Source organism: Ochotona curzoniae, unplaced genomic scaffold, assembly GCF_017591425.1.
Source record: "Ochotona curzoniae isolate NIBS_2020 unplaced genomic scaffold, NIBS_Ocur_1.0 contig_3819, whole genome shotgun sequence".
Lineage (NCBI taxonomy): Eukaryota > Metazoa > Chordata > Mammalia > Lagomorpha > Ochotonidae > Ochotona > Ochotona curzoniae.
Window position 1 is genome coordinate 9,632,956 of NW_024466004.1, and position 19,842 is coordinate 9,652,797.

Consider the following 19,842-nt stretch of genomic DNA (forward strand, 5'->3'; position numbering starts at 1 on the left):
AGGGTGCAGGTGCCAACCTGTATGGGCCATCTCCTGGCTCTCAGGGTGTTGTAGGCAGCCCTCAGTCTTTCTCTGGCTGAAGAACTTGGAGCCCTGCACCTTCTTATCCCCCATGTGCCAAAGCCTTTGGCTGTTCCGGTTTATGGAGACACGAACAATTTCTAGGTTGACTTTGAATGAAAGGAGCTGTCTTAGGCACTTGACCAAAGGATGGCCCATTGCTGGAGACCGTCTTTGAACTGTTCTAAATAACTTTCTATCTGCATTTCTTACTTGACGGCATGGCTTGCAGAAAGAGAAACTGAAGCAAAAGAAACACTTCACCACTGGTGAGTGCCAACAACACATACATCCAGCCGTTCTCCCTCACCTGCATTGTCATTTTCTGCAGTTTCAGTACCAGCACCCCAACCAACTCAACTGGAAAATCCCAGAAACCAACAATCTATAGAGCTTTAATCACATGCTTTTTGGTTAGTAGGATAAAATTCAGCAGCAACAGCTCTTGCTAGGCCTAACTGACAAATGAAACTGAATTCTTGGTCAGTGGGAAAAGAACAGAACCTAAGGCCTGGCACAATGGCTCAGTCCTCACCATGCAAGCACCAGGATCCCCTGTGTGCACTGGTACTGTTCTGGCTGCTCCACTTTCTATCCAGCTCCCTATTTGTGGGCTGGAAAAGCTGTACAGGATGGCCCCAAACTTGTGCGCTCTGCACCCACCTGAGAGATCTGTGACTCCTGGCTTCAGATCGGCTCAACTCTAGTCGTTGTGGAATGAACCAGTGGATGAAAGATCTTTCTCTGTATTTCCTTCTCTCCGCAAAGAAATCTGATCTGCCTTTCCAATAAAAATAAGTAAATCTTTATTTTAACAGATCCATGGATCCCAGAACGATTTTTTTAAAAAAAGATTTGTCTCACTTGAAAATCAGAATTAGAGAGAGAGAGAGAGAGAGAGAGAGAGAGAGAGAGAGAAAGAGAGTGCGCTCTTTCATCTGTTGGTTTACTCCCCAAAATATTTCTAATGGTCAGAGCTGGGCTGGTCTGTAGCTGGGAGCCAGGGGCTTCTTTGGGTATCCCATAAAGGGGTAGGGCCCCAAGGACTTGAGCCATCCTTCTCTGCTTTCCCAGAGCATAAGCAGGGAGCTGAATTAGAAGCGGAGCAGTCACGCTGGAACTAGTGACCACATGGGATGCTGGAGCTACAGGCAGAGGATTAACTTGCTATGCCACTGCACCAGTCCCATGATTTCTTATATAAGGAAATGCTCATGGCCCAATTTTCCAAGCATCTTTCCCTGCCCTGGTACTGGAATGAGCCTTTTCTCCAAGGAGCTCTGAGTACCAGTGGAGAAGATGTTTAGAAACTAAGACCTGGGTAGTAGATGTGAATATCATTTCCTGAAATGTGTAAAAAATCATTGCCAGAACAACCGGCCAGTTTTGGAGGAATTTCAGGTGCTGTAAAGGAATGAGCATGTACCAAGCTTGCTGCCGCTGGAGCCTGAAAGAACTGAAAATCGAAGAGGAAATAGTTCCCCACAGCCTGACCAATGATGCAGACATGTTCCAATTACAGTCTCAGCAAATGGGTAAGATCTTGAGACTTTTCTCCCTCTTCAGCAAATACTGCTTTGCATCTCTTCCTCAAGTGTGTTATCGTTACTGGTGAGAGCTATCCGTGCCAGCTGACTCACGGTCAAATCACCCATCCATGCTATAGACTATCTCACAAACTTGACTTCCTGCCTTCCAAGATCCTGCATCTCTAAGTGCTGTGGGTCTCAGTCACACACCTATGAAGGCTGGTCGCGAACAGAGGCAGGTGTGTTGTGCTTGTGCCTCCTCGTTCCTTCCTGTGCTATACCTCCTCAACAGTGGGTAGGGTCCTTTTCCAACTCTCAAGTCTGTCGTCTTCCTTTCTGCAATGGAGACTGCTGAGGTGAGGCCCTGGGGAAAGAAGGAAACCACACACCCAGTGCACGAGATGCAGGGCAATCATGCGGAGCAAGGCTTGATCTACAGAACTTCCTTTCTTCAGTCCTTCGAGTGAAGTCACGCAGAGCAGAGCTTGGGATCTGACTGATCCAGACTGCTGGCTTTTACTTGGCACCTACTCTCTCTTTGAGAAATGTTATTTTTTCCTTAACTTCTTTTTCATTAATCTTGTGTTAAGAGTGGTCTAACCCGTTAGCTGGGTAGGCTGCTTCTGTTCCAATTAGCATATATTTCTATAAGTGCTGAGTGGGGAAGGGAAAGGAAGAAGCAGGATTTCTAAACTATTGACCTTGAGGGACTTGTCCGAAGGTGTGTCTGACATGAGTGTAATACAACTGACTTTGAAAAAGCTCTAGTAAATTGTAAGTTATGGTTGGCTCTGATGATTAATGCTAAGCAGAATAAACTAGGAAGGAAACATAAAATATTTCTAAGCTTACACTTTAGTCACTCAATACATATGAAATTCAATGTTCTTACTTTAAAAAAATAGATATTCAGAACACCAAGAAACTCTAGAGGAAATCAATGTTTGCCAGTGTTACACAAGCAAAGTTTAAGAGTTGACAATGCGGAGGCTGGTACTGTTGTATTGCAGGCTTAACTCTTCACCTGTGGAGTTGGCATCCCATATTGCAGCTGGTTTAAGTTCCAGCTGTTCCATTTGTGACCCAGCTCCCTGCTAATGGCCTAGGAAGGCAGCATAAGAAGGCCCAAGTCCTTGGGCCCCTACACACGTGTGTGAAGACCAGAAAGATCAGCTCCTGGCTTTGCAGTGGTCCTGGCCGTTGTGGCCATTTGGGGAGTAAATCAGTAGGTGGAAGCTCTCTCTCTCTCTCCTTCCTCTTCTGTGACTCTGCCCTTTCAAATAAAAATAAATATTAAAATATTAAAATAAAAAATAATTGACAATGCTTTGATACTCTCAACTGAAAGTTACTTTGATATATCTTATTTAAAAGCTACCCCTACCATTTCAACCTGGGACTTCCCCTCAGTGGCAAGTTGAAACGGGGATATTAGAGACCAGTCTTCTGTGTAGTTAAATTGTTTTACTGTTCAACTACTGATGGGTTGGTGTCCTCACCAGAAAATGCAGAATTAAACCACAAAAGCTTATTTTGAGAGCAGGTCTGTCACCATCTATGATACATATGACAAGGAAGTCAACAGGAAGTACTAAATTGGCTTGGATTATTCCTACAGGCACAGAGAGAAACAAAATCAGTGTTTACCAAGTGAAAAAGCACAAAGTTGGTTCAGAGAGAAATGCTATTTTCATGCTTCTAAAAAGGTATTACAAATAACAGCAAGTTTCAACCCATAATTAAGAAGTATTTTTAAAAGTTTTGATTAAGTTTCGTTGAAAAATAGACACTTTAGGCTGAAATAAATTTCTTAAAATCCTGACTTCTAATTATGCTGGTTTGCTCCTAACATACACTATAAAAGCCCCTCTTAAATAAGAAATCTCAAGAGTAAAAATGTTTCTCAGAGTCATCTAGCAGTTCAGTGTTCTCATTTAATAGATGGGAATCTAAGGCCCCAAAGTTATAATAATCTATCAAATCTCATGCAGTTAGCTAGGGACACAGGAATTTGAAAAATTATTATAACTTTGGAACTTCAGATTTATTTCCCTCTCTCTTCCATTCCCATTCTATCCAAAATAATAAGCATTAATGGTGGCTAGCCACGTGTCTCCATATTAGGTTTCAGTATATTCAAGAGGAAGCATAATTAAGAGAAAACAAGAACAAACATCCTCCCCAGACGGTGTCATGTAAATGTTAGTATTCTATTTTTAAAAGTAATGCTTTTATTTTAGGATAATTTTATATTCACAAAAATAAACAAAAACAAAATCCCCTGTACCAGTAGCAACGTAAAGTTCCCACATACCTCATATTGTTTCTCCAATCACCAGATATTGCATATTATGACACATTTATTATAGCTCATCAACTAACAATGACATGTTATTAACTGAAGCTGACACGCAGATTTCCTTTAACTTCTACCTAATGTTCTCTCTGTTCAAAGCTGCATTCAGAACATGAGGTTATGTTGATGTCTCTCGTGCTTCGGTTCCTCGTGGCTATGGCAGTCAGACTTTCCCTGACAGTTTGGGGGATTAGGGTCAGGTATTTCATGGACTATCAACTGAGAGTTGTCAGATGCCTTTCTCAAAGTTCCACTAGGGTTGTAAGTTTGAAAAGAGGAGTACAAGTATTTATATCCTTTTCAGAGTATAGGGTTAATATGAATGTGTCGGTTGGGAACATTTTGCTACTTTCTTTGTTAGGGGTTAAAATGGCTAAAAGGAACACATAAGGGTGCCAAGTTGACAAAGGGCAGACTGTGGTTACTGGCAGTGTGCCTATGTGGTGGAGCTGAAACCACTTCCCCCGAATCTTCTTCTCTGTACGGTTCTGATTTGGAATGGGCCAGAAGAGAATTCTGTACACATCTGGAAGGTGAAAGTGGAGTAGTTAAAACATCTTTGATGTTCATTTGTGGTTAGAGGCAGTTACAGGCAAGGCATAGGCATGCCAGCAGGTTCTAGCTTGTCCTCATTTTCTTCCACTCTAACTTCAGTGGTGAGTGAGGACTCGGGTGGCTACCAGTGGCTCCAACTTCTGTATCAGACATGGGGTGATGGTTTCACAGAAGTGGAGTGATGGGCCTGGCACAGTAGCTTAATGGCTCCAGTCCTCACCCTGCATGCACCAGGATCCCATATGGGCACCAGTTCATGTACCAGCTGCTCCACCTCCTTTCCAGCTCCCTGATGGTCCAAAGCCTTGGGACCTTGCACCTGCATGGGAGATCTGGAAGAAGCTCCTGGATCCTGGCTTCAGATCTGCTCAGTTCTGGCCGCTGCAGCCACTTGGGGAGTGAACCAGCAGATGGAAGATCTTTCTTTCTGTCTCTCCTTTTCTCTATAATTCTGCCTTTCCAATAAAAATAGATAAATAACATCTTAAAAAAAATAAAGAAGTGAGAATAATACAGGCACATGGCTTCCTTCCCTCCTGTGAGGCATTGGTCAGCAGCCAGTGTGGCCATTTTGATTTTTGCTTTTTAGACTGAAGAATCAATTGCTTTTTCTCAGATCCTCCAACTTCCTTTCTGTGTTGTCAGTTTCCCAGTTTTCCCCTGCCCCCACAATTGTATTAAGTTTGATTTCTATTATGTATCCCATTTGTACAGAAGTTCTGATTCTGTGATTGAACCCATATACAAAGCTATGAGAGACAAATTGTCAAATTGAAAACAAGTACGAAAACTGGGCAAAACACAAAAACAATTGTGTCATATCTTCTATGCTACCATAAAACATTACAAATGTGGCAGCTTGGATAATACACACTTAATGATCTATATATAGGTGAAGGGGTCAATACACAGGTTAATCCTCTGCTTCTGGTGCCAGCACCCATATGGTACTGGTTCACGTCCCAGTTGCTCCACTTCCAGTCCAGCTAACTGCTGATTGCCTGGGAAAGACTGGAGGATGGTCCTGGGTCTTGGGTCCCTGCAGCCATGTGGGTAACCAGAAGGAAACTCCTGGCTCCCAGCTTCAGACTAGCCCAGTTCTGACCTCTGGGCATCTGGGGAACATATCAGCAGATGGAGATCTCCTCCTTCACTCTGTGATTCTGATTTTCAAGTAAAAAATAATAAAAAGTCTATAGGTGAGAAGTTCCATATGACTCTCACTGAACTAAAGCGAGGGCAGGCAATGTTTCTTTCTGGAGGCTACGGGGAAGAATCAACATATTCCTGTTCATCCAGGTTGCTGGGAGAAGTCAGTTCCTAAAGGACCACGTTGTACTTAATTGTTGGCAATAAACTAAGGGCAATTTAGTGGTCACTACATTCCTTGGCTTGTGGCCCTCTGTAACTTTAAAACCAGCAATGTCAGTCTTTTCATATTGCATCTCTCTTACTCATTCTACTTCCTTTTTTGCTTTTAAGAGCTCTTGTGATTAAACTGGGCATACCTGGATAATCCGGTGTAATCTCCCTATTTTAAAATCAATCAGCAACTTTAATTCTATCTGCAATCTGAATTCCCTTTTGCTATTTACTCTACCATATCCACAGGTTCTGTGAATTTGGATATGAACAGTCTTGTGGGGAGGTGAGAGGCTATGGAGAAACCAATTGTTTGAGATATCATTAAAAAGCCACAGCTGAGGGCCTGGCGTGATAGCCTAGCAGCTCAAGTCCTCACCTTGCATGCACCGACATCCCATATGGTGTCAGTTCTAACCCTGATGGCCCTGTTTCTCATCCAGCTCCCTGCTTGCGGCCTGGACAAGCAGTCGAGGATGGTCCAAAGTCTTGGGACCCTGCACCCACACGGGAGACCAGGAAGAGGTTCTGAACTCCTGGCTTTGGATTGGCGCAGCTCCGGCTGTTGTGGCCGCTTGGGAGTGAATCAACAGATGGAAGATCTTCCTCTCTGTGTCTCCTCCTCTCTGTATAACTGCCTTTCCAATAAAAATAAATAATCTTAAAAAAAAAAAGCCAAGGTTGCCAGGACTGAGAGAGCAAGACTCAGGGGAAATGGAGAACCTGCTTTCTGTTCGGGGGAGTTTGTCCCTAACTGTGAGTGGACAGAAGCCAAGCATGGAGCAACAGTGTGGGCTGTGGCAATGTCGACGCCCTGGAGGGTGGCAGAGGCCAGAGTTTGGAGCTGACCAGGCAGCTAAGGATCCCAGATCAGAAAGAAGAAACTTTGGAGACATGAGCCTGTAAATCCATGCAGACTTTTCTTTGAAGTATGTCAGCTTGAGATTTGTGCGCGTGTGTGGCAGGCAGCAGCTGGGAGGGTTTAAAAGCTAAAAGGTGAACAGAAACACTGTCAACCCTGTGGGGCTGGGGAGCTAGACGCTGGATCTCAGGGATTCTGTCCATCAATACAGGGAAGACAAAAAGAGATCATTTTGATGTGACTGAGCTCCACCTGACTGCTAGAAAACCAGAGAAGGTCATTATCCATAGATTCTCCATCTCTTTCTTACACAATGTTGGGCTCTCAATAACAAATTCCAGGTAAGGCAGGAAACAGAACCAAGTGACTGAAAACTAAAAGGAAGAAAACCTGAACAATAAAAACAGATCTAGATACAACCCAGACTATACAGGAAACCAGAAAGGGATGGAAAGTGTATGTTTAATAATTTGTATTTATCTGTGAAAGGCAGAGTGCCAGAGAGAGAAAGAAAGAGAGAGAGATAGATATCCACTCTTAATATCTTAATTAAAAGCCAGAGATTGTAAGTTTGGTGAAAATTATTGTGTTCCAATGAGAAACATATTTAAATATATAGGTAAAAGAGGATAAAAAATATTCAATATAAACACCAAGTAAAAGAAAGATGGGGGCCCGGCGCCTTGGCCTATTGGCTAAAGTCCTCGCCTTGCACACAACTGGGACCCTGCACCTGTGTAGGAGACCTGGCGAGGTTCCTGGCTCCTGGCTTTGGATTGGCACAGCACCATTTGTTGCGGTCACTTGCAGAGTGAATCATCAGACAGAAGATCTTCCTCTCACTCTCCTCTCTGTATATCTGAGTTTGCAATAAAAATAAATAAATAAAAAAAAACTTAGTTGCAACTGCGGCATAACTCACTGTGCAGCAACAGCTGGCCCTCTCTTGCCAACTTTTTAAAAATCTAAGCCACTCTTTTAATATACTTCTTCCTGTCTTCTAGGATTTCAATTCCATGATGTCATCAGATTCATTCTATGTGCAATATGTTGCCTGTGTTCTTTTCTGCATGTCTTTTCTCCATTCTACTCAGGATTTTATATTGGGCCCTCTTATTTTTGAGCTTCTCTTTTTCTGTTTCTAAAAATCTATGAAGCTCATCTATTGTAAATTTTAAGTTTTCAGTTCTTCAACTATAAGATTACCACTTTGTTCTTCACCAACACACACACACACACACACACACACACACAACACCACGCGCGCACACACATATATACTCATAGGAGCTGGTACTGGTGACATCATGGAATTGAAGTCCTAGAAGACAGGAAGGAGTATATTAAAAGTATAACCCCCCCCCCAAAAAAAAACCCCAAGATGTGCATATTTGAGAGAGAGAGAGAGATGGAGAGAGAGAAAGAAAAAGAGAGATGGAGAGAGAGAAAGACAAAAAGAGACACAGACAGACAGAGAGAGAGAATATGAATGAGAATATCTTGGATTAACTGCCCAAATGGCCACAAACAGCAAAGCTGGACCAAGCCTAATCCAGGTGCCAGGTACTTTATCCTGTCTTCCCATATGGGTGGTAGGTGCATCGGGTCAGCTTTTGCTGCCTTCCAGGTGCATTAGTAGTAGGATTAGAAATGGAGCAGTGAGCACTCAAAATGGTATCCCAGGAAGTGGCTCAGGTGGCTACACTACAATGTTGGCCCCATCGGGTTTCAATACTTAGAGAGTCAGAGAAGGACTTATTGAGAAAATGTTGTTTGATGTAAGACTGGAAGAAGGCGGAATGGCTTTTAAAGGTGTATAATTTTAAACACTGCCACTCCTTCCTATACCCATCCACCTTGTTGAGACCATTTTGCTTCCAATTATAATAATATAAAGATGCCATACAGTGGGATAACTGGTTATAAGAGTTTATAAAAATGATTTACAAACTAAGTGTAATATTCATTTCAACTGAACAAAAAAATTGAGATTCAACAGAATGAAAACCACACACCTCAATTTATTTTTAACAACTGCTACCCTTTCTCTCTCAAACTTGCCCCTCTTCCAGTTTCATTACATGTGATTGTGGGAGAGGTGAATGGCATAGTTTTTGTATTAATGAATTTTTTTAGTATCATTAGCTGGGAAAGGGGTTAGGAGAAACAGAAGGAAATAGCTTATCCATATGAAAACAATAATCACATAATATTTATTGTCTGGGATTGAAATGTTTCAAATAGGAAAGGTAATAAAATGCCAGGAAAAGCAAAACTTCCTATGGTTAAAAATATCATGAATTTTTCCTAAAATAAGACATATGAAAAAAGTTCAGGTGATACTTTATGTCCAAGGGAAAAAAAAATTCGTAAGTGTTAAGTTAAAGCAGCCTGCAAACTTATCAAGATACAATGTATTCACCAGTGCAGAAATGAGGTAACAATGGTTATCTTTTGGTTTTGGGCGAGTTTGAGAATCACTTTTTAACATGAACAAATTCACTGATCTCTCTCACATTAATAAAAAATGATGTCAAAATCATTAGCATTTAAATATCACTGAATTCATAGTTTACAAATTGTGATGGTACACACATATGTATTTAAAATAGAGCTACACCTCTGTGCGAAACATAAGCTATATTTATTTGATAGGTAATTTGATCTAGGTAGTCTCATGAGCCCTATTCTAGAATTCTACACTTGTTCTTACATCCTTAACTTACTGCTTGGGAATTAAAAGTTGTATTTTGAGTGCTTGGCTTTTACGGGTAGTAAAAACACATTAAAAAACTTTTTTTTTTTAGATAAACGAAAAGACAAAAACATTTTAATTTCCAGCTACTTTTTGGTGACAAGCTATTGCTTACAGTTCACAAAAATCTTCATTTCAGAGAAAACAGATTTTTATATTTGCTTTAAATTCAGTGAACATACCACCACTTCATTATCTTTAGGGGAATTTCAACCTCAAAGGCTCATGATATTTTTAGTAAGCTGGTGGGAAAACCAGTAGGTTTTCAAAGAGGGACTGGATAAAAAGAGAGAATGGTACTAATTTCTAATCCTTTCTCAAGTCTGTGCAGATTCTGATGGGACACAAAGGGTTTCAGGGCTTCAGAAGAGCCATGGTGATGGGGGCCTGGATCCCTCAAACAAAACAAGTCACAGGAAGACATAAGGAACCTGGCCCATGGGATGCACTTGACAGTTTCCTTGAGACACTGTATTTAAGACAAAAGTTGACATCGTCTTTAGTTCATGAGATTTGCGGGCAAATAAGCAAAATAGACATTAGTACGATATTAACCAGGTTTTAAGAAGATTCTGAGTTTATATTTAAATGAAGAATTTCTTTTCTGGCTAACAACAAATATTTATTGAGCACCTAATATATGCATGTGGGGATTCCAAAGAGGTGTTGATTCAATAGTTGCTCTCAAAGCACTGGTGCAGGCTGACAGCTCTTGGAGAGATGAAGGAAGAAGAGAGAGCAGGGGTTGAAGAAGTGCAAAGGGAGCAGAAGGTATTAAGTGCTGGGTCGCACAGGGAATGTCATGAGAAGCACTTCACAAGAAAACACAAGAAAGAAAAGGCAGGATGAATTTTCACAGGTGGTGACATCTCAAGTATTGTGGTGGAAGGGCACCCAGCCTGTGACTGTCACTGGAACATGGCTAGACAGCCAGGCTGATGAGCAGCTGTCCCAAGGCTGCTTCTCAAGGGACTCTGGGTTTTAGGGAGGAATGGGATTTTCTACTTATCCCTCATTCTGGATGGAGGTGAGCCATAAAAACCACTCTGCTATAGTTTAAGGTTGGCTCCCCCGTGACAGAGCAACCCGTCCATTCATGTGACTCTGATGTCATCTGGTCCCTGTGAATTGGTCGTATGCTGTGGGGTTGGGAACATAAAGGGTTGATGTCATGCAGATTTTGTTCATGGGGGCTGTGTGAGTTATCAACCATGTCAAGGAACTCGGGCTTGTTGTCTCCTTATAGACCAAATCCATGAGAGCACAGAGAGCAATCCAGCAGCTGCATCAGTGCTTGCTGCTTAGGGATTGCTTGGATGACTGGCACTTACAGGTCAGGGGTCAGTGGTGAGAAGGTGGCCCATGCCCTGTCAAGTGAACTAACTGCTCCCTAGGGAAGAGTTTGGAAGAAGCAAATCAAAGTCATTCAGCAAAGACAGCTATAGCACCACAGGCTGGTGCCCTGCTACTTGCGATTTTAAAAAAACATAAATCAGGTAACTTGTCCTGAAGCAGAACAGACTTAGGCTTGAATTGAGGAGCAGCTAACACCTACCCAGTATGGAAAAATCACTTGCAATTTAAATTCTGATCAACAACTTTCTTTCCACCTTTCTGTTTATCTCTGTGTGCCACTTTCCCCAAATGTACTCAAGAAGGCTGGTTGGGAAAAACTACGATGACTGTCAAAACTAAGGAGAGGACACTTAAAAGGTCATTTGTATAAAGTTTGAGAGCATTGACATATGTGCTTTTGTATCTGGCAGACATACACACATAAACAAGATGGGAATTATCTTAGAACACGGACAAACCCCTTGTATGAAAGCACAGAAGAGTAATTTCTAATTAGTCATTTGGAGAGATCCAGACGTTAGAAAGAAGAGGTTTACGAACATGGATCATTGAGGGACCGTTTCTCATAATTTGTGTGGGAACTTTATTGGTCACGTGGATTAATCCTAAAGTTTAAGTTAGTAGAGAGGAAACATCATGATTCCAAATAACCCTATTCTACCATATATTACATATCATATTATGCACATTATTCTTGGTGTTAGAGAATGAAGTAGGTTGAAGTGAAAATTTGCTGTAATCACTTTTTGGTGCTGAGACATGCTTCTAGGCTCAAGGTCAGGCAGAAACTGTCTTTACTATATTAGCCACAAATCTTTAGTATAATTCGTGTTGTAGAACAGCAACCAATGGCTTGCGTTATGAGATGGAAGTCCTGGGGACAAATGCCAGCTCCATCTAGGGTAACTGTGCAGGACACTCCTCTACCTATGAACACCAAGGAGAACAAGAGTGCCACAATTATTACGTCGACCATTAGAATGATGATATAACAGATCCTCATCTTGGATAGCAAGTGGACTATTTGATCATCTTGATTCTTGGTTTCTCCTATCTTTTCATATCTTTACTTTTCTTTGAAAAAAAAAATGATCTTAGTGAAGAGTGAGTGGTGATGAGCGGCAAACGGATCACGAATACAGTGCTCTATTCAGAGTTACAGTGGTTTCCAAAAATGAAATACTGTAGCTGGGTTTCTGGTGCCTTTGTAGGAACTGATTGTTTTAAAATATGCTCAATTGCCAACATTTCCATGACTTACGACAGCCTGAATACTTGATATTTTGTTCCAGGAAACAAATGCAAGTCTCTTTCCTTTTTTAAAGTGCCATGGTATCGCTATCCTACTCATAACACTTGGGATTTACTTTAAGAGATATGACTTTTTAATATTTGAGTTTTAAAAGGCATCTGGCCCTTATTTAACCATCACATTCACATCCAATTCCTGCAGGCATGGTTTTGTTGCTTGAGCTTGGCTTGATGCCCTCTGCAGAAAGTCTTGGCTTTAATGAATGTTAACTTCACTCAAACTGCTCCCTCCTGCCCTCCACCAGATGACAACACAGAGAAAGTTTCACCTTGGATTTCAAATAGCAAGATAAAAATAATACATTGCTAGAAAATTAGCTTTCTGCGGGGGCCAGGGCTATGGCATATTCAACTTGATGCCCTTCAATCATTTGCAGAAGTGTTTATGTACTATGAAATGTTCAGCCAGAGCATACAGGAAACTGTAAAATATTTTATGAGATGTATATACAGTTGATGGTAGAATTTAAATGCAACCTGGGAAGGTTTTATCTAAATTCTAGGAGGTGAGATGAGAGAATATACTCACTGTAATGACTCAGTTTTACGTGAGGGGGTTACATGAACTGGAAAGCAAGGCCTGATTTGGGAACTGTAAAAAATTTTATAAAATTAAACTTTGTAACTTCCAGACAAGTAAACGAGTTTTCTTTCAGATCAGGATCACTAGTTATGTGTATTTGTCTTCTACATGGGAAAAGCACTAAACATGGGTTGTTTATTATTTTGTAAAAACAAACACCAAACAGTAATAAATGAAAAGCTGTCCTCACACAGTAATTTTATACATCAGTTAAAGGAATACTTGTGTTTCTGATGGATTTCAAACTCCTGGCTCTAAAATTGGCATGTTATTTTTGAATCGCACTATTACAATATATGGAGGCAAGAAGGTTAACGACATAACATTAAATAAATATGTTCAAAATGTTCTATTCCAAATTTAGTTGAAGGGAGAAATATTTATATTTCTTTGCCTGAAATCTAGGTGGCAACCTCAATTTCTCCAAAAAACAAAAGAGAGAGAGAAAGAAAGAGATCATTTTTCTATTTGTTGACCTATTTATTTCCAAATTCAATACTAAAACACAGTGGAGAAAAAAAATAGAAGGCATTTTTGTGTATTCACATTCGATTTACATTTGAGTCTGGTGTGTTAAGGAAATATGGACTACTTAAATCACATAACAAACCCATATGAGATTTCAATAAATAGCAACGCATGCTTTAGGATGTATCCATGGTTAATGTTACTGAGAGATAAATTTACATTGTGGTCCAGGAGAAACATGCCTTGAACTCCCTACCCATCTTGGCAATATTCTTATGCAGACTCAGTCTAGTGCTGAGCACAACACTGACCAGAACTAAGGACCATGATTTCTCATCTCTGGTCTGTCACCCCCATTACTGGATCTTGGGAAAGTCCATGTCCACCACTGAGCCACGATTTTTCCATCTGTAAAACCAATGCCAGTCCTTGCTGATCTCCAACACCGTGTGCTCTCACATAGGATTCTACAACATTTTAATTTGAGACTATAACTTACTGAGTCACATTTTCTGAAACTTTCCTAGCATTTTTTCCCCCTGTGTACTCACTGTTTGAGGAAATTCTATTTCACCTTAAATTTAGTCAGAGAGAGAGAGGAAAAAAAAAAAGAGTCAGAGAAAGAACCTAAGTGTAGAAATGTGGGGGAAAAAAAGAATTAAAAATATTAACACTGAGCAATTAAAGGGATATCTAGGCTGGTTCAGGACAGACATAAATGACCTTGTTTTATTCTAAATTCAGCTCATTGGCTTATGATGAAAAGTGAAAGGTTATTATATGAACTTACTGGGTAAAACCAGATTTTATAAATAATTACCTGTCAGGCTGTTCAAGATAGACAAACATAGAGCAGACCAAAAACAACACAGACTTGTCATATTTCTGAGAGAAATGTACATTGAGTCTTCCTTCTCTGGGACTATAAGATCAGGTATAATAAAATGAAGGGGGAAAACTAAACCCTACATTTTCTGCCTTATACATACTTTAAAATGTATAATGTGGGAGAGGAGGAATTTTGATTTGAAAAATTAGTCCCTGAAAATTTTATACCATCTATAAGCCTGGCAGATCGAAACCAAATACAATAAATGCTGTCATTTTAAAAGTTAGGTTGTTTACTGAAAGCTTATAATTTTCCATGATTAGGGACGCCAAGGAAAATAAGAATGATGATAAAAAGAAAAGTTTAATCATACATTTCAACAAGCACAGATGGAACATCAAAACCTTCTGGAAATTTTTTTTGATATTCTATAGCTGCAGTTTTTTGGTCAAAGACAAAATTTTTTTTTTTTCCTAAAAATCCCAGCACAGAACAGGTAAATGACAGTTAACACATGTGTGAATAGCATGGCATAATCATATTAACAGAGACAATGACTTGGTCACAAGAAAAACATTTTTCATGTGTCTCATTTATTTTTATTAATTCTTTATAAAGGTTGTTTCATGATGTGTAAAAACCAGAAAAAAAGAGTAAAACTACACAAAACCATAGAATGCAAGAAACTTTTTTTTTTTTTTTGCATTTTGATTTATTCTCAAGGCTTACAGCTCCTTATTTACTGTAGAAAATGCTGAGGTGCTAGACAAGACACAATGCTGCCCCCACTCCCCCACTCCCCTGTTCCAGCTGGTTTCTAGTGCAGCTATGGGAGTTTGGAAGGAAGCTCTCACTCTGCCCCTTCCTGAGTCTAGATCCCATTCTGAGGACTCTGCTTGTGAATGGGCTGGGTAAGCAGGACTGGTGGGCATGGGGCTGGAGGAACTGGGATAACAGAGAACAGATCCTGAGGAGGAGCAGATTCTAGGTAGGAGAAACACATACAATAGTTGGATGACCGGAAGTTGGGAGACTGCGGCGTGCAAAGGCTACACATATGGTGGGCCAGGAGGTGGAGAAGGAAGGAGATGGGAATAGAAGTTCATTCAGCCCATCAGACTTTCCATCAGTCTAAGTTTCTAAAAGGAGTGATCTCTAAGAAGTTCATGTACATTTTTTCCCCAATGACTGTCGGAAAGTAGAGTTGGTAGGGTGGTGGGAGGGTAGACTGTCTTTTAGGCTTAGTTTCCTTTGTTCCAAACCTGGGTCCTAAATTGCATAAAATAAAACACAGACTAAACAATAGGGGGGTTGGGGAGGACACTGCTTTCAAGATACGTGAGCCTAGGGCAGCAAACCCATTCCAACTTAAAATTTCAAAATTGTATGATCTGCATTTTTGTCTACCTACACACTATCCCAAACATCCTGCCATTAATTAGCTAACCAGCCCATCTAGTAAACAAGACAAAAGGTTGAGGGGGCTGGAAAAGAGGAGTCAGTCAGTTGATAGTCACAACAAACCAGCCCACTCCCTAGGATACCAAGAAGGCAAACTTGTGTTTTATTTTGTCCAAGGAAGGGGAAAGAAATAACCTTAGTACAACACTGCTTTTCCTGTTGTTGCAGGCACAGTCACAGTTCCATCAGCAGGCTAGAAACGGCATCCCACTCCTGCGGTAGGCACTCTGACAAAGAAAAAGAAATCTGCAGTGAATTATCACATCCAGTCAAAGGGAAAAGAGGCAAAGAGCAAGCAGAGCTTTCTTCCTGTTTTGTATAGTCTGGTGGCTACATCGAACAGAGTGCTTAATCTGAACAGTTCTGGTGGCAAAGCTGTGGCAACCATTCAGTGTACTAAAAAGTTAATGTGGTTAACAAGTGGTTAGTGATCCTATTTTTGGGAAGTGGGAGATACACAAAATAAGACATTTATTTTGTTAATTGATTGGGCTTGGTCAGGCCAAAGAGATGTTGTGTTGAATCTGCTTGTCTTTTACAAACATATGTTCTCCATTCGACATGCTCAAGAATCATTTCTAACTAAGTAGCCTAATAGTCTATAAATTACTGACTCATTACAGCCGTCCAAGGCTTAATTTATAGTCTGAGTGAAAAGGTATGAGAACAGACACCAACTGAGGCCTTTCCTTCCCCTAAAATGTGGTCTCAGAGGATTTCCACACATGATAGAGGACTCACAGCTTACATGATCTTACATATGTGTGTGTGTGTGGATATGTATGGTGGGGAAATGTTCCTATAAAAGAAAATGGGAAAGCAGATACTAATTGCAATATTATAACATATTCCAATAGAGAAAGCAAAATTGCTTGTTCTTCATCCCAAGAGATGTATTTTGCATTTCAGCATTGGAAGACCTGGACCACACAGGACCTTTGTGCCTTGTCCTGGATATTATTTTGAGGACAGAGTGGAGTGGAACTAAAATTCAGTTTTCAGTTGTAAAATTCTCCCTTTACTGACATATTTTTTATTATTTAAATTAGTAACAGTCACATTATGAGAACAAATGACCCTCAATTAGATGGAATTTTTCAATAACATTTTCAGGAAAAAAAGGAGAAAGTTATAATATCTTGTATTAGGAAATTTTTCTCTCCTGAAACTAGTAACTTTGGGGCTGTTCCTCAGTTTCCACTTTTAGCCCAACAAATTTACCGTCAATAGCCAGATCACAGGAAATACAGAATGACCTCTTAAAATCAAGATACCGCTATGGGGGGACAGAAGAGTCTTAATTTTTAAAAATGATTACACTACATTTGCAATTACACAAAAAACAGAAAGTGAACCTAACCTTTTGAGAAAGACTTCCTTTAACACAAGGTGGAACACACACTTTTCTGGATAACCTTTTTTTAAATATTGAACTCTAGAATGGATAACCTTTTGTTAGTCATAAAACTCAGTTATCTTGAGACCCTTCTTTGAAAGCGCCTACCTACAGAGGATTTACTGTGGCTGTCAGGCCTTGCAAGCCTGGCTAGGATTTCATCTACGTGGTCATGCTGTTACACAAGCCCACTCTGGATCAGCATAGCTAGGATGGGGAAACAGGGGCACATTCCGAGTTTCATTCCTTGGCCAGCTCTCCATGAGTTTGTTCCTAATCATCGGGCTATCTATGCTGCAGTACATTTCTGGAGTACAGCAAAAAGTCCTCCTACTGGGGACTAGACAATTCCAATTCTCCTTCCTCAGATGCTGCCTTGGGGAGCATCACTACACAACATCCTCAGACAGCCACAAATAACTCGTCAGAATGGATGGGGTGTCTTCCCCTATCTGCAGGCAGAGCCGCCTCAGACTGTGAAGAGCCCTTACCACCTTGACTGCCTTGCAGAGGATTAAGCCAAAGTAACACTTTCAGCTTTTTTGACCCTAATATTTTCAGTTTGACAGCAACAGTGTCAACCTTTAATGTAACACCATATTTAAAGCACACCAATGGTTTTTACATGTAGATAAATCAGCTCTGGGAGTACAGCTGGGTTTCTCTAAAAAGCGAGTGGTGGAAGTGCTTCAGCAAGCAGGTTCTGGCTTAGGGGTTTGAGTCTTGGCTGCGCTTACCTGCAAAGTAACCAGGCTTAACCTTTCTGGGGTGGACAATATGGTTCCCTCGGGTACTGAAAAGGTCATGTTGGAAACATCAGCTCACTTTCATAGTTGACTTACCATTGTGTTTTGCAAACAACTGAAATCTGACTGGCTTACTTAATAACATAGATTTTCACGTAGTCAAATCTAATGAGAAAACCAAAGTTGAGAGCTGACCTAGATTTTTTGCAATGAGTTATTTCTATTCTAATTCTAAAATAAAGAAGGAATAATCATGTGTAATTAGTAAAGTGTAATTACAGCAAAGCAATCCCCTAGGGTCCTCCACCATGACTCACTGCTTTCCTTTTGATGTACAAAGGATGTAAACTGCCTGTGTAGGGCCATGATGGGAACCTCCCACATTTGGCATCTGTTCCTGAGTAAGCAACATTCCCAGAAGATGGATGAAGACAACTCATCTTTGTGTCAACTGTGAATTCCTCTATTTGTGTTGAGAACGCTCAAGTTATATTTAAACATGGATTGGCATGAAGGCCTTCCAGAGGCCACATTCTCAGGAAATACTGTGTATCCCACTGGCTTTCTTATGTCAGGTCCCATGAATGGGTCTCAGTTTCTGCATCTTTACAGACACTCCTGGTTAGTAAGAGCGAGTCTCCGACTAGAAACTACCTGGACTTCTACTCGCCAGGAAGAGTTCTGATTTAATCAATATCTCAATCAGACCTGCCCACTAACCAGCTGGACCAGGTACTACTGAAACTTTATTCCGACGATCTGATGAAGGTCTCTTCTCAACCATTAGTGCTTTTGTGAATCTGATGAAAAGTTTACATATTTTAACACCTCTCAAAGTTGGCACCAAAAATGACATTTAATATTCTTTTAAGGGACAACTGTAGTTTCTAGCTTTTTGGTTTTTGTTTTCAATTGTAAGTCACATCAGCTCTTGAGTTTTTAAAATTGTGATTTAGAAAATAGTTATCTATTGAAAAGGTAGAGTGATGGGGATGGGGGAAGAGAACAAGGTCTTCTATTTGCTGGTTTACTCCCCAGATAACCACAAGAGCTTGGGATGAGCCAGGCTGAGGGCCAGGAACTCCATCAGGGTCTCCCGTGTGGACAGTAGGGATCCACGTTTGGGCAATTATCTGCTGCTTCTTAGATGTGTTGGTAGGAGCTGGATTGGAAACAGAGGTGGGAGTTGATCTCAGACACCCTGATATGGGATGTAGGCAATTTCAACCAACGGCAGATTAAACAGTGGTTTAATCCACTGTGCCACAAGCCTGCTTCTAAAATTATTTTTCTCTTTTGGTTATCTGTATATGGATAAGAAATGACCAGAATCCCCAAGTGGCTTACTTCTCTTTTTTTTTTTTACTAGGTCAATATCAATTGGTACATTTTGAAGAATACAAACTAATATTAAGAAGCCAAAGATGAACATTTATCTCGTGTAAAGGAAGATAAATATGTCAGAAAACTTATCCTGTAGTTATAACTTTTGTGCCTTTTGAACTAATAAAGCATAAACTATTGGTAATTTCTCCCCCCTGGTTCAGACATAGTTTTTAATTCTCATTAATCACTTTCCTTATTATTTTCTGCTTTCTCAAATTTAGATAAAACATAGTAAGAATTTCACTGTAGCAGGTTCCAGAAAATTCTCTGGTAAATACTTCATTTCTCAAAGACTTTATAAGGAGGATTTCGATTCTACTGTCTGAATTCCTACAAACTTGCTGATTTTAGTCAATTTTTACTGAGTCCTTCCTTCAACGCTTGGTGGCACATGGGATAGCAAGACAGGTCACACGGTCCTTGATGTTCCTGAATTTCCAGTCTAATGTTGACATTTTGAATTACCACAAGGAAAATGGATTGAGAGGTCGTTCCCAAGGAGGCAGAAAACAAAGCGGCCTTTGGTCTGCTTTTTTACTTTTAGTCACAATATTTAATTTCAAATAACATTTTTAAGAGGCATGAGATTTATGTATTTCTCAAAATAGGGAGGGGCAAAGATTAAAAAAATGCTGAGATGTGTGGTTTTATGGTTTACGAAGTGCCTTCGAGTCCATATCTAATTTGAGCCCTACCACAACTAGTAAGAAAAGTCTCATGTTCTCGTTTTTTAAAGTGACATGACTAGTCAGTGGTAGATTCAGGATTTAAAACGCAGGGCCTGTGTTCTTTTCTTTCTACCACATTGTCTTAAACAAAACAACCCC

The 19,842-nt window shown here is 40.4% G+C and overlaps 1 protein-coding gene across 2 annotated transcripts in view; it reads right to left on the minus strand.

The window, feature by feature from the left end:
• Positions 1-2,914: 2,914 nt before the first annotated feature.
• The window catches only part of SUPT3H (SPT3 homolog, SAGA and STAGA complex component), a 376,225-nt gene continuing 359,297 nt past the window's right edge, over positions 2,915-19,842 (minus strand). The window contains exons 11-12 of one of the 2 annotated variants that reach the window (XR_005884201.1): positions 15,623-15,714; positions 2,915-3,201 (exon numbers count right to left, since the gene is read on the minus strand). Coding sequence is in view for 1 of the 2 variants with exons in the window: in XM_040983489.1 (XP_040839423.1) it covers positions 15,673-15,714 (42 nt within the window). In the remaining variant the exon portion in view is untranslated. Of the gene's footprint in view, positions 3,202-15,567; positions 15,715-19,842 lie in introns of those variants that run through there. The other variant, XM_040983489.1, reaches the window with a different exon arrangement.